This window comes from Ambystoma mexicanum, chromosome 1q (assembly GCF_040938575.1).
Source record: "Ambystoma mexicanum isolate Mex_15411 chromosome 1q, UKY_AmexF1_1, whole genome shotgun sequence".
Taxonomy (NCBI): Eukaryota; Metazoa; Chordata; class Amphibia; order Caudata; family Ambystomatidae; genus Ambystoma; species Ambystoma mexicanum.
Genome location: NC_090922.1, coordinates 862,674,350 through 862,695,565, shown reverse-complemented (window position 1 = coordinate 862,695,565; position 21,216 = coordinate 862,674,350). Strand labels below are relative to the sequence as shown.

At 43.6% G+C, this 21,216-nt stretch overlaps 1 protein-coding gene across 2 annotated transcripts in view; it reads right to left on the bottom strand.

Annotated features, from left to right (window-relative positions):
• The window catches only part of DENND1B (DENN domain containing 1B), a 2,623,009-nt gene that overhangs the window by 2,195,873 nt on the left and 405,920 nt on the right, over nucleotides 1-21,216 (bottom strand). For both annotated transcript variants that reach the window (XM_069641511.1, XM_069641512.1), the window contains exon 3: nucleotides 8,468-8,511. In XM_069641511.1, the coding sequence (XP_069497612.1) occupies nucleotides 8,468-8,511 (44 nt within the window). The remainder of the gene's footprint in view (nucleotides 1-8,467; nucleotides 8,512-21,216) is intronic.

Below are 21,216 nucleotides of genomic sequence, written 5' to 3'. Positions count from 1 at the left end.
CTCTCCGCTACAGGCACCAGTTCTATGGCGCCTTTCTCCAGCAGGGATTGAATTCCCTGCGCAAGGAGCGGATCCGGAATCTTCAAAGAGAGATTCCCCGGTGGATTGTTGTGAGGCCTCTGCCGGAAAGGAAGACAGAAGCTGTGGGCTATGATCTCCAGAACCCACACATCTGAAGTAATGGCACGCCACTCTGCAAGATGCTGCGCCAGCCTTCCCCCAAACGGCGAACCATGGGACATGGCCTCATGACTGAGCTGAAGCGGCTGCGGCGTTGTCTGAGGGCAAAGGGGCAACTGCCCGAGCGGCCTTGGCACCTTGAGTACCTTGTTTTCCACCTCTGGCACTCCTACGGTGGCCCCTTTGACTAGCAGCTCCTCTCGCTTTACCAAAGGATGAGTAATAACGAAAGGAACCTCCCCTCCATTGCTGTCCCCTAGGACAAAAAGGTGGAGGTTGTCGAACTGCAGCACCCAACGACTTCGCTGCAGCTTTGGAGGTCTGCAACCCCTCAAGGCTCTCGTCAGCCTTGCTGTCAAAAAGATGTTCCCCATCATAGGGCATGTTGAGGAGCCGGGCCTGCACATCAGGAGCAAACCACATCTTCCGCAACCACGCAAACCTGCGTATTACGGTGCTCGAAACAGTTCCACAGAGTGTGCGTGAAACGAGACAAGGCACACACAGAGTTGGCCGCCTGAAGCGCCATACCCCCTGAAGAAAACACTTTCTTCGCTCAACCATCAAAACGCTTGTCGTCCCCATCAGGAGGGATGGTAGGATACGACGCCTGTTTTGCTGGGGCTGTAGCCGTCTGCACCACCAAACTCTCCAGAGTGGGATGCTTGGTCCAGTAGCAGGGGTCGCTACTGGCTGGGTGGTATTTTCACGGCAAAGACTTGCCCACTGCCGGGAGACTCTGCGGAGCAGTCCAAGCCACCGCAACACCCTCCTCTGTAGAGCCATATGGAACGGCAGTACCGGGTCAGTTGGTGGACCTTGGTCGAGGATATCCGTAAGGTCATCCTGAAGAAAATCCCCTGGAGGAGCAGACCACCCCAAGAACTCGGTGACCCTAGACATAAGGCGCCGGTACGAGGAGTCGACATGAGTGCCAGGTTCAGGTCTAAAAAACTCCACCTCCGGAGAGGTGTCCAGACCACTGGCGTCGTGCAGGGACTGACGCAGGTCCTCAATTTGGCTATGGCCCGAGAGAATCTCATCTGGCACTGCATCAGGAACCATGCCATCATCAGAGCCCTCATCCACCTCTGAAATGTACTCAAGATGGCGGTAAAAAGGTACAGAATGGGGAACAAAGCCATGCTTGACCTTGGCCAGAGCCTTTCTAGGGGGTTCCACCATGCCCCAGGGTACCCCCGTTGAAACAACCTCGAAAGGCATCGAGGGCATCGAGTGAATCAGCATCGACGCAGAACGCGGCGCAGACAGCATCAACAGAGTCGACACAGGCCTCGAGAGTGGAGCCACGAGCGTGTTCCTCAACAGCCTAGACGCCGATGGCATCAACGACTTCTTCGGAGGCGGAGCCTCAAAAGAGTCCTTCGATGACCTGGCCGCCACAGGCGTCGACGTCTTCCTCGAAGACGTCACAGGTGCACACGGTCTCGAGTGCGTCGAGGACCCGGACCTGGAACGGGCATGACGAGAACGATTCCCCTAGTCCGAACGGGACCTTTCCCACGAATCGTGGCGACCACCCGAGCCTGAAGGCATACAAGCGGTGTCCCTCGACCGATCACGACCGATCACACTCGGAGGCGCGGACGGACTAGTGCCCTGCGATTCAATAATCGCTAGCATTTTCTTACCGAAGGAAGCCCATTCCTCCGGCATCGCATGCTTGGTGGGATAAGTGACCCGCCGACGGGCGGATTCATCAGATGAGGACGGGGAAGGCGACCGATGACGGCGCTTCCAGGAGTGCCTCGAAGAGGCAGAGGAGTGGCGGGACCTACTCCGGGACGAGACCTACTGGACTTCTGACGACGATGCAGAGAGTCTCCCCTCGAATCGTCCGTCGAAAGCCCTGCAGACCTCAACTTCCGCGGCTTGGACACCTTACCGACCGACAGTTTCTTCTTGTGCTCCCGCAAGGCTTTGGACGTAAGCGACTGGCAGTCGACACAATCATCCGTGTCATGGGCCTCCCCGAGGCACATGGGGCAGGCATCGTGCGAGTCCGTCACCGACATCTTGGACCCACAGTCCCCGCACATCTTAAAGCCCGGACGCGAGGTGAAAGACGAGGTAGACATCACGAAAGATAACTTCACAAACGAACAGGTTCGAAGAACCGATAAAGAACAGAAACTCCAAAGAGTCGAGGCGCGCCGAGATCTCTGAAGTGAACACGTTCGTGGAAAAAACGGAACTGAGGCTACGGGCGTCGTGTGTCCTACTTAGAACATCCAGTGATGCCGTGGGAGGAGGTCCTCGAGGGTGGCGTATCAACGTCATTGACGCAGGACGCAGATGCCGAAAGATTTTCCGAAGCAGCACAGTTGTGGTGATTACTGTCATAGATATGGAATACGTCGGAGGACCCAATCCCCTCAAAAGATGGCAATGTGATCTTTTGAGACAAGTGAAAGCCAGAGACTATTTTTGGTAGAAATGAAGGTTTGACTTTAAGTATAACTGTGTCTTTATGGAAGATGGTGTGAGGAGGCTTACAAGAGAGCCTGTAACTCACTCACCCTGCAGGCTGATGTAATAGCCACTAGAAGGATGTCTTCAAAGTAAGAAGCCTTAGTGGACAAGAATGCAAAGGCTCGAAAGGAATGCATGTAAGAAATGTTAATACTAATTTAGATCCCAAACATCAATGAAATTTGAAAGTAAGATGCCTCTTCCGAGGAGCGCTTAAAAATAGAAAGCGCAGCTTAGTATCCTTTCATTGTGCCAATCTGGAGGCCTCGATTGGCCAAATGTAATAGGAAACGAAGTACCATAGGTGCACCACATAGGAATGGATCCCCATTGTTATCTTTGCACCAGTTACTAAACTTGTTATGACGACACCGGTAAAAAGGTTTTGTTGCTGGTCTTCTGGCTGAAAGCAAAATCTCCATTACATCGTCCGGGAGGTCCCAATCCTTATATCTCAGCCTCTCAGAAATCACGCCTGAAGACTGAGTGTCTTGATCTCTGGATGGAGAACCTGGCCTTCCTATTGCGAGAGAAGATCCTCTCTTAGTGGAAGACTTATTGGCGGGGAGATGGACATGTCCAGAAGGTCAGGGTACCACGTCCTCCTAGCCCAATCCGGGGCAATTAGGATCATGGTTTTACAGAACTTTCTCAACCTCCTAATTACGTGAGGAATCACAGGAACTGGAGGAAACTTGTATGGGAGTGGAAATTCCCAGTCCACTGCGAACACGTCCCATAGAGCCCCTATTGGAGGAAATTCTGTTGAGCAGTACATTTCGCACTTCCTGTTGAAACTGGTCATGAACAGATCCACTTGTGGGGTTCTCCAAAGGTTGAAGATCTCTTGAAGGACATCCTGAGCTAGCTCCCACTTGTGGGAGACTCTGCTCTGCCTGCTCAGAGCGTCCGCTGCCATTTCTGCTCTCTGGCTAGGTGAACTGCAGACAGAGAGATTCCTTCTTGCATTGCCCAGAACCAGAGCTTCATTGCCTCTCTGCACAGTGGTAGTGACCCTACGCCCCCTCTCTTGTTGAGGTAGTACATGGCCACTGTGTTGTCGGTCATGATCAGGACATTCTTTCTCCGTACAGAGGGCAGAAAGGCCTTCAGCGCTAGTCTGATTGCCCTCAGCTCCAAAAGGTTGATGTGTAGTTTGGACTCCGATAGAGACCAATGACCGCTGATTGTCAGATCATTGGTGTGGGCTCCCCACCCTGTGAGTGAGGCATCCATCACTACTGTTATCTCCAGCCATGGTTGCCAAAAAGATTCTCCCTTGAGAAATTTGTCCTTGCAAGCCCACCATAGAAGATCTTGAGCTACCCTGGCTGGAACTTGCAAAAGATCTGATATATTCCCCAAAAATTGGGACCATTGAGTCCTGAGGGCCCATTGAAGGGATCTCATTCTCAATCTGGCCTCTGGCACCAGAAAAATACAGTATGTCTTGAGGCCGAGCAACCTTAAAAAATCGAAGGACAGCAGATGCTGAGCATTCTGGAACTTTGTTATTATCTGCAGAACGTGGTGAGCTCTTACCTCGGGAGGCGAGGCTTTGCCCAACGAAGTATCCAGGACTGCTCTGATGAATTGGAGTCTTTGGAATGGTATCAAATTTGACTTCTTGTAATTCAGAGTGAAGCCCAGTCTGTGTAAGAAGTGTCAGGTCATGCTCAGATGTTCCTGGGCCTGTTCGGGTGAACGTGCCCTGATTAACCAATCATCCAGGTAAGGGTAAGCATGAATCCCCCCTCTCCTGAGACTCGCTGCCACTACCGCCATCAGCTTGGTAAAAACCCTCGGGCGGAGGTCAACCCGAATGGCAGAACTTGAAACTGATAGTGAGAACTGCCAATCGCGAACCTCAGGTACTTCCTGTGCTTGAGATGGATTGGCACATGAAAGCAAGCATCCTGAAGGTCCAATGATACCAACCAGTCCTGGAGTTGGAGAGCCTAAAGGATCTGAGAAAGGGTTACCATCTTGAACTTGTCGTTCCTGAGGAACTTGTTCAAATTTCTTAAGTCCAAGATGGGTCTCAATCCTCTGTCCTCCTTTGGGATGAGGAAGTATGGGGAATACCAACCCTTGTTCCTCTCTGCTACAGGTACATGCTCTATTGCACCTTTCTCTAGCAGGATTAACATTTCCTGCAACAGGAGCGGATCTGGAGTTGTATCCCGGTGGATGGCCTTGAGGACTTTTCTGAAAAGGAGGGCAGTAACCTTGAGCCACTGTTTCCAGTGCCCAAGCATCTGAAGTAATGCCCTGCCATTCGTTCAGATGCTGAGAGATCCTGCCTCCCACTGGGGTCTTGTGGGTCAAGGTCTCAGAGTGGCTTTGCAGCAGCTGAGGGGACAGATGCCGCTCATGGGGCTGATCTAGCACCCTTTCCTCGTCCACTCCGAGGAAATTCTCTTTGACAACAAGTCTGTACTTTTCCTCCTCCAAATTAGGAATAAAAACAGAAAGGACGACCCCTCCAGGAAGATGAGCCTGAGTAGGCGTGTTGCTGATGTTGATGTACGGAGGTGCTATGTGACTTAGCCACAGCTTTAGAGGTCTGCAGCTTCTCCAAACTTTCATCCGCCTTGCTGCCGAACAGCCTCAAACCGTCAAATGACATATTGAGAAATCTGGCCTGCATGTCCGGTGCAAAGCCCCACTTTCTCAGCCAGGCAAACCTGCGTAGCACTGTGCTAGACGCCATGGACCTGCTGATGCTGTCAGCAGTGTCCAGTCCTGATTGAAGGCATTCCCCAATAGCCTCCTTTCCATCCTTCACAATCGCAAGGAAGCCGTCTCGTTCCTCGCCATCCGGAATGTGTTCAGCCGCGGCAGTAATACAATCCCACAGGGTGTGTGAGAATCTTGAAAAGGGTGCAAGTCACATTTGTTCACTTTAAAGCAACACTGCTCAAAGAAAAAATCTTACAAGACCAGGCATTATCGTCCTTATATGGGGGAATAGAAGGGTATGCAGATTGTCTAGTGGATGTAGCTGCCTGGACTACTAAGCTTTCAGGTGTAGGATGCTTAGTTAAATAGTCAGGGTCAGAGGAAAGTGGTCTAGATTTCCTAGCAAAATTTCTGTTCACCGCTGGTCCAGATACTGGGGTTTTCCATGCAGCGGCCATAACATTCCTCTGAAGTGCTGTGTGAAAAGGAAGAACAGGATCCTTTTGAGGATCTTGACTGAGAATGTCCGTCATGTCATCCTGTTCGTAGGTGAATTTCTGTTTCACCCCATGAATTCCACACCCTATTCATAATATTTCTATATGCTGAGTCTGCATGATCAGCTGGGTCAGGTTTGTCGAATTCTAATTCAGGTGACTTGTCTAGAACACTAGCTGTTTGGAGACAGTCATAGAGGTCAAATATTTTGGACTGAGAGTCAATTAGGTCTTCAGGAACATCCCTTGTACCATATTTAACTCCAAAAGGGAAAATCTCCTCTTCCGAGGATTGTTCCTCCTCATAAATAGAGGCCATAGACTAGAAAAAGTATTTTCTTGGTACAGGGTGAAGCATTTTACCCGTGGTTTGTGAGGGCATTGACCTTGGTTTTGCCAAAGGCGTTGATACTGGTGCCGGAATCAATGTTGCCCTCGACAAAGGCGTTGATAATGTCGACGCTGGCTTCAATAATGTTGAAGGAGCTTTTGATGTAAGCGCTGTCGAGGAAGGCGTCAACGCCACCTTTTACACTGTCATCGAGTATGTGTTCGACAGAGTTGTCGAGGAGACCTTCGACACAGGTTTTGATGATGGTTTGACACCCAACGCCATTTTGTCTGGGTCTCCTTCGGTTTATGCACTGAGAGGCCTGTCTTGCTCTTCGTATGAAGTATCGGAGAGGTTTCTTTTGACGACACCCTCAATGATTTTTTGACGGATTTAGAGAGTCTAGTTTCTGACCTTCCTCCGTCATCTTTAGAATGAGCCAGGGCATGGTCTTCACGCGATTTCTTCGAGGGCGTCAGGGCCGCATTCTATAAGATTTGCATCATTGAGGCTTGATGGACAAGCCATAACCCCTGTATCAGAAGATGACGAAGAATAAGAAGAGGGAGATTGGTGACGCCTCTTCTTCGAAGACAAAGATTTTCTTGACTGATTTCTCAACCTAGATTTATTAGATTTATGTCAGGATTTTTCCCTAGAATCTGCTGAGAGTCTTTATTTTTCTTTGAAGAGTCCGTCGAAGATTCCTCCCCCACCGCCAATTTACCTCGTCGTTTCTGGAGAGCTTCATTCGTCATAGCTTTACAGGAACCGCATTCGTCAACTCAATGGTCCAGACCCAAACACCAGAGGCAAACTCAATGGGGGTCAGTCTTTTAGACATTTTCTTCCCACAATTCAGGCACTTTTTAAAGCCAGTTTTCATACACATGAAGCGAAAGCTTTCGGAAAAACATAACTGAAGCCAAGGGGCGGGGCTCGAGCCATTTATACTGTGGATGACGTTGACACTCTACGGCAGCACTTGAGGGACATCGATGCCAAGACATCGAGCACAGCGCTCTCTGGTGTGGAGATTACTTTTCCGAAGCAGCAAAGCTGATGATACGAATATCTAAGATGAGGAATATGTGGGAGGACACAATCCATTCAAAGAGGAATTCTGTTGAATAGTTAACGGCTTTGTCGGCGTCCAAAACCGTTTTGATTGAGTTGTACTCAAGCATATCCTGAATCTGATCCTAGGGCCTAGAGCTCGAGTTTTGTTCCTTGTGTCGGGGCTGATCCTTCTACAGCCACATTGATGTTTCACCGATTTCAGGGAACCGTCTCGTGTGTTAAGGCGCTGAAATCCAGGGAAAGGGGTGGGGTGTCCAAATGTCAAGTAGCAAGTAACATCCTGAAGGTCCTAACAGGTAACTATGTAAAATTTTGTGCAGATTGGTGAACAGTGTGGAATTGTTTAAGGAACAATGCTTCACCAAGCCACAAACGCATGTTTACTTGTGCTGAAATCTGTAGAAGGTGGTAGAGGAGTCCAAATGCCATGTAACCAGCAATTTATTGAGGGTCCCAACAGGTAACTATGTAACATTTGGTGCAGATTGGTTAAACAGTGTGGACTTGTATAAGAAACACATAGGTGGGTTGAGAGCTTGGCGGCACGGCAGACCCATGCGCTAACGTTCGCTCTGGTCGAGTAATTAGTTGAATCCTGCAGCCTGGTACATGCTTTGCTTGGGAAAAACTCAGAAATTCCCAAAGATAGAGTGGGTGGGAAAACCTTGTTGGTAATGGTGCTGGATTATGTTGACATCCTGGCTAGGGCTTATTAGTTAAGAAGGTCAATAAACCTTGTCTTGGTTCACAAGTTAATGTTTTCTTTTTGGTTAAAGTGATTGTTATCCTAGCACGTGCAGTGCTAGTTGCATGTGAGAAGAGCCAGCACGTGTTTCGTCCGAAGTCTTTATCAAGGCGGAGTAGGCAATTAGTGTACATCCTTGAATAAGGAAGTAGAAGGCAACGGGGTAGTTGGGGATTCTGGTCCTGCATAGGAGAGGCTGGATAGCCACTGGGGATCCGAGGTTCTGTGTTGGTCTGCGCAGTGGTGGCCATCTAGCTAGATCCCCCACTTGTGTATAAGGAACAAAGCTTTGCTACAAATGCTGCCACAAATAATTTTTCATATATATATATATATATATATAGATGGAGTCCACTGAAGACATTTTGCAACCTTCGGGGGTCTAGTTTGAGTCTACATCTATCTATGCAATATTAATATTGTATAAACGTAAAGGAAAATATAAATCTCATTGCAAACCTGATCTGTAAAGTCGTCTGGAAACTTCCACAGCACCACTGGCTCTGCAAATAAATAAAATACAGCATTAATAGGAACATGATGCTATACAGTAAAAAAAAGTATGTTGGGCATAATGGTCATCAGCATTAAGTTAAAGGTCCAAGATAAATGCAAAACATTTAGGTCAGATGTAATGGAAGTGACGAATAACAAAGCATGTCCATTTCTAGGTATTGCTAGAATGTCCTTTTTGTTGCGTTATTTTAATGATCCTCCAATTCCCCATTACGTTAAAAATATTTTAAAGGTGCTGTGGGAAGGTCAGGAACCCATAGAAAAGTCAAATGTTTTCTGTATTGTTAAAGACTCTTGGGTGTGCTAGAAATATTGTGTTTAACTTCTAATGAGTACTAAAAGAAATTGTCTCAACTCTTTGCAACCAAAGCTTAATAAATAAATCAGCAGGCTCAGTTTAGTTTACTGTAAATTACGCTAATTATTATTTAATAAAGAACTACTTTTACAGTTCATGCCTTTCTCGAGCTTTTGGGCCCTAGATTTTTAAAAATGCTAACTTTGGTGTAAACCTATTTGAATATTTAATTTACTACGACAGTAATATTTTGTATGTCCCTAAAACGTTCCTTTCTGGACGTGGTCAGGAACTCGGGTGATGAGTGAGCCTTATATAAATACATCTTTCCTTTCAAATGGCTTACTCGATTAACTTAGTTGAGTAAGTTAACAGAAGCGCAAATGGTTCTAGTAAGTGCTGGTGCATGGTTTTTGCTGCTGTAGGCGGAATGCTTTTTTTTCCACCTCTGCCACAAAGTCTATATGCCCTAGACTGTGGCTTGCTTCCTTCTTCTATCTCACTCCTCCTTGTAGTCCTGCCCCCTTTCCCCCCTCCTTCTACCTCTCCACCTCCATCCCCATCCCCATCTCACTCCCCCTACCCCTCCCCTTCTATCTCGTGTTCTCAAACTCTGGCATGATTCGAAACCATAACCACATGAGGCAGGATAAACAATACAAATATCAGAGAGGATTAAGCATATCAGGTATGATTAGAAATAGCAAACAGAACCACCACATCCTACCCTCTAAAAAAATACAGAACACAATTACACTCACTTTAACACAAAAAATGTGCAGCATTGGCAAAAAAAGTGCAAAGGTCATTTACACACAGGAAACAAAGCACATGCTGCAAGGTTTCCACCTTCGATGACATAGGCAGCATCAGAGTGTCCTGCAAACAAAGGACAGGAAACGCTTGCTTCACACCAAGAGGCACAGCCTCGGCAACAGCACTGCAAGGTGCGCTTGCACACAATGAACAGGTACATCATGCAAAGCAACAGTGCAAGCTTCCCTTACAAACACAGCACTTACACACGTACTGAACAGGCAGAGAAGCACAGTCTCCCCTCACAAATGTTACATGTACAGACACAGAACAAGCATGGTGATAAGATATCTTGGTGCATTGGAGCTTTTCACTAAGTGGCAACCTCTGATTTAATACACCCGTCATGCAATCCTAACCCACAACTCTGGCACAAGGAACAGGTTACATTAAGAATCAACGTTTTGTTCTACTTATCCTTTTAATAAATGCAAAATCAATTCGAAGGTGCTCCCTAACTTTATGCTGGGAATGTCACCATAATATATTATATAAATCTAGCTAGCTTGTTTACAAAATAAAATCATTCTGCCACTGAAATGTTCACCAAGGTCTGATACACACGCAGCCATTTCATGAATCAACTAGCTATTTTTCTGAATACCTAATTCTAATAGGACACTCACTCCTTTCTAAACACCACAATCTAATTCAATTTTAAATCTCCACTTTTTGGCCAGTGTGTTTAAATAACATGCACAACTTCTACATAAAACTGACTTTATTTTTATAAATGATAGTTTTTAAAACACACTTCATTTTTTCGATCATTAAGAACAAGTACTGGTAGTAGAGGAAGGATGCATATAAACATGCATTCCCATTAGATATTTCCCATCAGCAAAGTGCTCCAATATACAATGTGGTGTCATTGGTTTCTAGCATCTACATGTAAATGACATACAAGCTATGGTGTGGCAAATCCATACCTTGTGTTTATGGAAGCTGTGCTATTAATTTAGAACACAATGAATAGTGATTCAACTATATCGTATATCCACCTAAGATTATGATTTTCTGAAAGGAAAACTACCCCTTAAACAAATTGAACCATGTGGTTTTCATAGGTGTAGTCTGACACTGGATTTGGGGAAGGGTGTACAACATCCACATTTCCATTAATGACTGGTAATTTGTGAGTTGTGAAAGCCATTGATATTTAAAAAGACATATTAGAGTAAAAGGGAGCTTTGTGCAACCTTTTCGATTTCCATAGAAAATATACAATTTCAAATGAAAACTAAAATGTTGCCAATGACATTGGGTTGAAATGAGAGTAACTAGAATTAGATACTAGATCATCATCCAAGGGATTTGAGGGGTACATCCCATAAGGTGTGCATATACTTGGCCAGAGCACAAGTTGCGTAGACAGCCGTTGAGGCCATGCTGCCTGTAGAGAACACCCCCTTCCCTAAAGCGTCAAACCTTTTATTGTCCCGAACAGGAGGGATAGTTGGTTAGGCAGTCACCTTTGAAGTGGACATGGCTCCCTGAACCACCAAGCTCTCAGGGGTGGGATGTTCTGATAGAAACTCTGTATCTATGGAGGCTGGTCTATATTTCTTTGCATGATCCTTATGGAATGCCTGTGTTGTATCTGGCTTTAATGAGTTCTCTAGGATCCTGTTTCTCAAGGCCGTGTGATACAGCAATACGGGATCTTTTGGTGGGCCCTTAAACAGGAGTTCAGTGAGGTCATCCTTTTCAAAGACTGCCATTGGTCTACCCCAACTCAGATATTTTGTGACCTTGCCCATGACTAATCTATATGATGGGTCAGAATGTCCAGCAGAACCTGGAGTAGAAAGTCAGTCGCTTGTGAGGTATCCAAGCCACTAGCATCTCTCAGAGGATCTACAAGATTCTGTATCCTAGATTCCTCAGATACCAAATCTTCAGGCACATTGGTAGTGCCAAACTCCTTGCCAAAAGGAACATTATCTTCTCCCACCTGCTCCCTGAGAATGAACCCCATGGACTTAAAGTAGTGTGTCCTGGACAAGGGCGCAGATGCCTTTCAGCCTACCTTTGAAGGTGTCAAAGGCATTGATGGGATGACTGCCGGCTCCCTAGAAGGAGTAAAGACAGGGTTTGGACTTTGATTTGATAGGAGACAAAGCCACCTTCAACGAAAGTCGAGGAACCTTACTGCCTGGGCTCTTAAGTAAGCGAGAAGTGGTCTTTGAAGACAGCCTGTTGGCCCTACCAGGCACAATGGGGTCTGAAGATTTCTTAGGCTCTTTCAAAGGGGCATTTGGGGCAGTTGGAGTTGCCTTCATGAACACATCCAGCATCTGGGAGGCGGAATTCCTCCCATTCAGCACTAGACGCTGATTTGCTGGGAAAATGTACCTGTTTTTTGTCATTTGAGGAGTCAGACAAAGAGAAATGGATGGTGTCACTTCTTTGATTTTTTGTCAGTCTATGATGAGGATAAGTGTCTAGACTGTGATCTTGAGCACTTCGAGTGTTTGGAGTGATTACTCATTTTCACAGGGGAAGTATCCCTGGATTTTTCCAACTATCACCTTTTCGAGGGGTTAGTCAAAGGAGACTTAGTTAGGGGCTGACCTATGGCGTGCTTACCCTTCTCCTCTCCTTCAAGGCCTTCACGGTCATCGATTAGCACAAGACGCATCGACTTTGTGATCAACCCCCCAAAACCAATGACATATCCAATGTGGGTCTTTAATGGACATTTTAGCTCCGCAATTGGACTATTTTTTAAAATAAGGATTTCGGAGTAAACATTTTTGAAAAATCGCTTCACAATGAACCATCCGGAGAGTGTCACCGACACATGGTGCCCTCTATTATTAAAAATGTTATCCGAAGCTGCAAGCAGACTTGCATATATGTATCAAAGATGAGGAATCTGTGGGAGGACAATCCATTCGAAATGTTATTTGTTCTACAATAAATCAATGGCTTTAAATATAGTTAGAAAGCAAAGTTGCATTTCACACTTAAATATTAAAGCAGTCTGTTCGGGATCAGTTTCCACTGGTGCCCCTCTCACCCTAGTCCCTCTCACTCCAGGGACTCAGCAAGACATTATTCTAGTAGGGGACTTCTATCTAATAGAATTGGGGAATTTATATACTCACTTTTGATAATTAATTTAAGCCACAGAACCAGCATGGACCATCAGTTTCCATGTAATCCTTCCTGGTCAGCTTAGGCCCCTCTAGTCTGTTTCACTCACATCTAGGAAAACAGGTCTGTCTCAGATAAAACCTGCTTTAGGCTTCCTCATGTACAATACCCATTCACCTCCAGATATTATCCAAGCTCAGCATTCATCAATTTGGGACAGGGTTTCCCTTTCTGCAGCTTGACCATGCCAGAACTCTATTTTCACTTTATGTGTGTTTCCTTCTGTATATAATGTCTAATAATCCTACAGTATGTCATATTGAGATCACATTATTTAATTAGTCAAGTCTTTCCATTGGCTTGCTGAACAGGGTGACACTTCCAGAGAATACAACCCTTAATTAGATAGGTTGATCATATTTCTGCACATGTGCCAGGGTGGGGCTACACACATTGGGCTCAGAATCATACTTTATCTAATAACTCCCAACAGGCATCCCTCCCATCACTGGAATATGGATTTCTAGAGTTGCCGTATTCTCACAAATTTAGGGACATGCACTTTTAAGATAATCTTTGAGGAAGATATAACATGATATACTTTTATTAATTATTGAGAAACGGCAAACTATTGAGTATAGTCTTGTATCATGTAATAGACTCAGAATATCAGAAAATGTTTCCTTTATGTTCCAAGTCATTTCATTGTGGAGTTACAACAAAAATTGCTTTCTGCATTTCTGTATTTCAAAGTGACCATTTAAAATTTTGCTGAACTTTACACATGGAACAAACCTTGTGTTAGCATAATGAATCATGGGAGCAGCTGCCAAATGACCTTTGAGAAGCTAATGATTAATATGAGGGTCTGACATGTCCTTTTGTGCGAGTTTCAATCAGCACCACCTATGGTTGGGTATATGGGGAGAGTTAATGTCAAGTAGTGGAACCTTAATGGCCTCCTGGCCTTTGATGCCTCGAAAATGAACTCAGACCTCTACACCATGTGATCAGTATTATTCTGCATTTGTTGGCAAATCTAAGAACATTACTTATTGTTGTGCCTGGCTGAATGTTTTCCTTTGAGAGCTGGATCAGGGGAAAGGATGCAAACAAAATGGCATATTTAAAAATAAACCTGTATCCTGCACACAGCATTTGAAAAAGAAACATAAGGAAGTATAGTGATGTTAGCAGCTCACCTACAACAAGATTATACATCCACAGTGAATGGATAGGTCAAATATATATATCCTTCCTGTTACCTGAAACTATCCAACAACTTTTAATAAATGGAAAACAGTCCATCTGGGATGTAAAGGCACAACATGTTGTGAGAGTAAAAATCGAATTTCGTCCTGCATCATTTCTGTTCATTTCATTACAGGACTAAGATTAAGCATTACAAATTCACAATCTACAGAAACTCACAGTGTAACTCCTTTGAAAGAAGATTGATTGCAAAGAAAAATTGCATTATGTTGTCCTTTTTAAAATGACAATTGCAATGTAGAAAAGTAGAAAAGCGTATTACTTTTAACGGCTGCATTTGTGAATGAAACAGCAACTTGGCCTATAAAGTAAAATGGCACTTTCTTCCCCAACAGCTAGCCCAAGGGAAGAGAAGTGCAAGCTCTGAAGGTGGACTATAAAACTTACTGATACTCCTGATTCAGCAAAGGATCAAATGTTTGCTTTGCTCTCAAGTAGTCTTTGCAAATAAAACAAATGCTGCCTATTTACAGTCTCCGTTTGCTATGGGGCCTACTGCAAAAACAATTCCCTAAAAATAAAAGGAATAGCTGCGGAGCAGTAGTCTTCCCCAGCTTAACCCCAACCCTCCCAAGTGAGGATGTGATTCAAACTTATTCAGAAATGTTGTCTGCACTCTGTGGCAGAGTCATCCGTGGCCCGCTCTAAAGCCTCAAATTAACGGATACAATTTGTCTTGGCTATTACCAGGCCAGGAAATTGAGAGGTCATTTAATTTTTTGTTTAATAAGGGGTGGGGGGATGACTCCGATTTTTGCATATGGGATCATATTTTCTTAAAAAAACCTTTGTTAGGAAGGTCATAGAAACATTTTTTTCCATTCTGAAGATTTTTAAAACATATCAACTGAAAGTAAACTTTTTTTTTTATTTATGTTAATTATAAACACTATTTTAATGTGGTTATTTGTGCACAGAGATGTCACACATTAGTGATTCATATATATATATTTTCTAGTGTCCATGTCAGCAAGTCAGTTATGTTGAGCTGGGAATAGGATTTGTTTGTGAAAGTTTCAGAAAGTAAATAGAGCAATCTGACAAACTGATTAATACCATGATCACATTTGAGGAACATGATGTTTCAGAAAACTGAAATTGTTTATTGTAGAAATTTCCAAGATTACATCATAACAACAACTCGGTTTAGAAGTCACTCCCATTAGACTACCTTCCTCCTTAATATGCCCAATGAGTACAAAGAGGATGGTTTAGTTTGATGTCACTTTTGGAACATTATCCAATCGCATACACAAATTAGAGAAATGATGCCACCGCTAAAGGGTGGGGTTATAATCTATAAAAGTCCATACCCATAGGTTTTGGGGAATCACTCACCTCACTGACGGGGATGTCCAGACTAACAAAAAGAAGGGAAGGACGATGGAAAGGAGAATTGACAACAGAAAATGGAATGGAATAGATTGTGTGGGCCCACTTTGAATTACTAACAGTGCACTGTAAGAGAGGCACACCTGGAGTTCAAACCCCCGGCCTTCTACAATGGAAAAGGAAACCGACAGGCCCAATACAGAAGGTGAGAAACCATGCCGTGGAGGGAAGCTCACCCCATCTTGCTTACTGATGCCAACCTATTAACAGAGGGGTAGAAGGGAACCAGTACTTCTGAGGGTTCCCGCCTGTCTGTGAAGAAGGCAGAAGACATGTAAGCATAATGTCAGGGAAATATAAAGACTGAAAAGAAGTATATGTCAAAGTGGAATAGCTAAATCCTAGCGTTTTTTATTTGTGACAGTACTGCATGAGTGGGTATGAATGGACTGTATATTCTTGGAAATTAGCAAATATTTCAGTAGTGCATGTGCTGCTGCAATTATATATTTGTTAAAGATAGTTAAATGGTGCATATATTGCAAAATCCCCGACTTCTCCTCTGTGCAATGCATGGGATGGAAGCTAAAATAATCTCACTTTGCACATACCTAGGAAGATAATGTAATTCAAGTCATTCCCTGGTTACATAATCAAGCAGAGTTCTATTACAAGTGCAGAACCACTCAAGGAAAATGGCAAAGAGTTATTAACTGCCACCCATTGCCCCACATTTGCAAACAAATGTACACATTAATAAAATAGATACACTACTGAAGGGAATCTAGCAAACATACAGGTTAACCATGCATTTTTCTGTTTCCAAGCCATTTACATGTAAACCTATTAAATAGCTTCTCTTTAAATTGGGTTTACTAGGATACTGTTGGAGATATTCCCATTTCTATTGGACAGAGAGGATGTGTTTATTCAAAATAAACAGACAATTAGATGGGCAGGGATGTTCGGTTTAATTTATTTTTATCAAATGAAAGCTTTATCCTAAACCCTCAGTTTAATGCATGTTAGATATGCATTCAAATGTATACATGGTGATGTGTGCGTTTTTTGTATAAAAAAAGTCTACATTCAAGTCAAAAGCAGCCGTAATAATTCAATGGCAACCAGTTTATGGTCATTCATCATTGTAGTAACCATTGACATTAGAAGTTAATTGGGAATGATGTAAATGTGTAATTTGCTTATATTTTGAACTGTTTTTAATGATTTCTAGATTTTAATAAATTGACCTTCTATGCAACCCTGTGTATTCCTGGTCATAAAAGGAATGACAGGGATCTTATACTCATATATAGAAATTGCATGTGCCTAATTTCGAGTGGGTGGAAGATTCCCCTGAACTAGATGTCGCACAATTAAAACATCCTACACCGGATGGCCAATTTAATTTCCCTTGGGTCCCAGATCCTACTCCACAAAAATGTGTTTTCCTGTAGGTCAAACAAAATGGCCACTAACAGCCTAACATGTAACTATAACACTTAATACATGTACAATGGGCTTGGATTTGCATGTGTATGTGCATACCAGTATTTTTCTGACATCTATTATTGAAAGGATAGTCCACTTGGTTTGAAATGCGGTTGGAAAAAAGAAACACGTGGCATTTTCTTTAATGAAATTACAGATTAAAACATTGGATTCTGTGGTTGTCAAACTGGAAGTTTCACTGATTTAAACGGAACTCTCTTTGTATGTTAGGTACAGACACTGGTTCTTTTGCTTTCTTTGCACTTTGCTCTCCATTATTTAGGAAATTCTTTTATTATGACTCAATTTGAAACATTGCTCTGCATTTCATAGGCTCTATATTTTTTGTTTGCAGAGCGTGATAAAGTTTTAATGTGGTAAAGGGTAGCATTTTCTGTTCATTGTGAGATATAAAGTACCTCATGTATAAACAGAGAAAGGCACCATTCTGGCACCTCTTGTGAACATTCTGCCAGTCTCTATCTTCCTTAACTTTCCCCTAAAAGTGTCAGCTTCCAACTCAAACAGGTATGTGTAAAGCATAGTCAGCCCATTACAAATTTAGCTCGGTAATATATACATGTACAGCATAAGCAGGGATGATACTAGCTTTCCACAAAGACACAACGGGCCGCAGCAGTGCCAGGGCAAGCGAAGATGTATTTTTGGAAAGAGCAGGTACACAAGGGGGGGGTGTCTCTGAAGCAGCTGCCTGCCAGTATTCACATGAAACAAACACTCTGCATTCACATGACCTTCAGCATCCAGCTGTTTTTAACTGGGAACGATGTGCGGATGAACAGGCAGAGATGTTACGCAGGTGGTCAATTTGTCCCAGCAAATCCCTTGCTCCTAGAACTCCTTTTGTAAAGGCAGAAGTGCAGGTGAACTATATATTGATAGGACAGTGAGTGTGATGATTGGTCGCCCCACTAGTACACACAACAATATAGGAAGCACTTAGGCCATCAACATCTTCTCCTGGACATTAACAAAAAGTTAATGTAGCTCATCTATTCGTCCACCTTAGAGGTTTCTTTAGAACCTAATGTGGTTGACTTGATGTGCGCTAAGTTAACCTGGTCATGACTTCCCACATCTGCTGAATTGCAAGGGTTTTGTTGCATTAAATCTGCACAACTCAACTGCAACTTAACTAAGGTTTTTTTTTTGTGAATTTCAAGGGTTTTGTTATACCACCGTTTTTTTTACTAGCCATGGCTTTTGGCCATATCCACTGTATATGTTCCCCCAATATGTATCTTTTGGACCCACTAGGTGGCCACAACCGATGTCTTTGAGACCCACTAGCCAGGGCCGATCTTTTAAAATACTACCTTTCTTTCCCGCTCACTAGCCGTGGCCTTCGCCTATGACCAGTGTCCTCGGGCCTTCAGCCATGTCCCCTTTACATGTTGCCCCAATAGCTTTCTTCCAATTCCACTGGCCATGGCATTTGTCTGTGGCCACTGCACATATTGCTCCAATAGGTTTGGTAAACGGGCCCACTAGCCATGGCCTTCAGCCATGATCAGTCACCCCGGCCATGGCCATATCACTAGGTTTCTTTTGGGCACCTAGCCATGGCTTTTGGTCATAGTCGGTGGCCATGGCCTTTCGCCATGGTCCCTTTGAAATGTTGGCCCAATAGGCTTCATTGCACTTCCCATGTTGCACCATTTAGTTAAAGTAACCCAGTAGCCATCGTCTTCAGCTGGACCCATTACCCGCACGTCACTGTAGCTGTAACAATCCCACCTTTTCTTTTGTATTAACCACATTTTCTAACTCTATTTTCACAAGGTGTTCCCCATAACCACAGTTAGTATAACCCTGATAATATAATGTACTACAAATAACCCATGTTATTTGTAAAATAACCATGGTTATTCATGTGACACTTTCATTCCAGATTCCGTTTTCTACTATAACCCTGCTATGCAAAAATAACCCCGGTTATGAGAAAATGTTTGAGCACTGTCCTTGGTCCCCAGGCCCCACCCCCCCCACCTAGCCCCCATAATTTCAAAATGGTGTCCTCTTTCCCCCTCCCCATCTCTAGCCAGATGCCATTTCATCCTTATTCCTCCTCCAAATAGCAGTTTTTCCACTTTTCGTTTTCGGCTGAACCCGGTTATTTCAGAAATATTCCAGGGGCAACCCGTTATCTTTCGCACTGAGAGGCTTTTTCATTTCTGACTAAGCCTCTCTGCTGCAACACAGCATGGCAGCTATCATTTTGTAAGAAGGGGATACCCCCTTCTCCGTCAAATATTTTAACTACTGGACAGAATAATCCCAGATCTCTTCCGGAAATCGAGTCAACGCTTCATGCCCACGTTGTTTCGTACCTGGTCCAATTCAGTCCAGCCGCTTTTTCCGTGCGCTGCGCAGAATTTATGACTTTTTCTCTATGAGAAAATGAATGAGAGTAGGCCAAAAACAGCTTTTCTTTTCCTTAACTTTATTTTTTCACAAAACGTTTCCAACATTTTCGGTCTGAGGGTTTGGGGGGGGGGGCGTGACAAACCTTTTGTTTGCTGAAAACCTTTAACTCGCATGATGGATGTGGCTGATATTTTGCAATTTAATTTTCAAGTTTCTTTTGGAACTCGATACTCAACTATAGTGTGGTGACCGCTCCACTATAATGTATCAGGGTGTGTAGGACTAAAGAAAGTTAACAGACTTCTACCCATATTCCTTGAGGTAGTGAAGACATTTGAAGGGGTTAGGGGAAAGTGCATGGGGCACTGCTTAGGCAAATTGTACAGTTTTCAATAAGGGAATTCATTCTTGGGTACAAGATATTTTGTCATAGCAATATTTTGGTGGCAATATCCCTTAATGTCTTTCATGGGCAAGGTCTTTTATGTAATTACAAAGGAATGAATATTATGTTTTTCAATAAGATGGTAGTGGCAGTGACAGAGTTAAGGATTCTCTAGTAGTAGCGTCTGTTAAAAGCGCTGATCTATATATGTTGCTTTTTTTTACTAATCCTCTTACATGCTACATTTGTCTAATTTGAGGCACTTCATGGCAATCTTTAACATTGGATCTTGATCAGTAGGTTGCTTGAAGTCTTCGAGTGATAGTCGTTTTGTTTTGGCTTGCTGTCCGCTGTGGATGTGGACCGTTCATGCATAGGTAAGGGGTGACTATATCAAAAACCATTCAACCAAATTAGTATCCTTCCCCGTTTTCTCTTTGATTTTAAAATTATAGCCCTGAAGATGTAACACCCACCTGGCTATTCTTAGAGTTTTCAAATATTTTCGTGAGTGCTTGATGATTAGTGGTAAGTGTAAATGGCTTACTATAAAGAAAAAGGTGAAAAGGTTTACATGCTAACACAATGGCTAGGATGCCCTTTCCTGCCTGAGACTAGGCTTGGTCAGTTGTTGTTAAAACTTCTGCTGGCATAAGATATGATGCACCTGGGTGCATCAGATTCATGTTTGCACTGCACAAGGATTTCTCTCTACCCCACCAGACTAGCATCCAGGTTGACTTCTGTATTGATGCTTAGGTCGATATTAGACATTCGGACCGAAGCAGAAATTCAGCACCGTATTTCATCAAAAGCATTCTGACATTCTAGGAACTATATAAAATCGAGATCTTGTGTGGTTAACTTTCAAAGAACACTGATGTTAGCAAAGTCTATATCTTGTGCAGTAGCTGGTGTGACACAGTCAGAGTCATGACCCTGTCGGGGGTAGGAGAAGGGACTCCTCCCGACCTGGGCTAGTCAGCATGCCAGAGCAGGTCCAACCCCAGAGTCGGAGTGAGCAGGGCGAGGGGTCAGAAATGCGAGGCGGCCAACTTTGTAAAGGTTTTTCACAAGTAGCCCTTTTATTAACTCAAAAGGATGTGATAAACGCCTCGTTATCCCTAACCTAAAGAGAATATATATATATTTTTTTTATTTGTAATTTCTAGTTTCTTACAAACTTTTATTACAATTTTCTTACATCAACATTTCTGATTAGTCTCTTCAATATTCCACATCTTATGAGGTGCCATTTCTCTAGGTTTTAGTAGGCTTTCATTTAGTGCTTTCTCTAGAAAATTTATGACAGCACGTGTCAGATGCACTGAATTCCCACCTAAGATTCGTAACCACAATTCGTCCATGCTGTTAGTGAGAGGAGCAAATGTATGTAGATGTACAGATCTTAAATCTTTAAGCAATTGACATTCGATCAATAAGTGTTTTAGCGTTTCTGGAAGAATGGCACAGAACCTACACAAGGGATCCTTTACATTATCAATATACCGGATGAAACACATTTGCCTGGTCTTATATGTATTTGTTCTTAGACGTAAAAAGCCATCTCTATGACGTCGAGATGGAAATTTACACAAATATTTTGGCAGT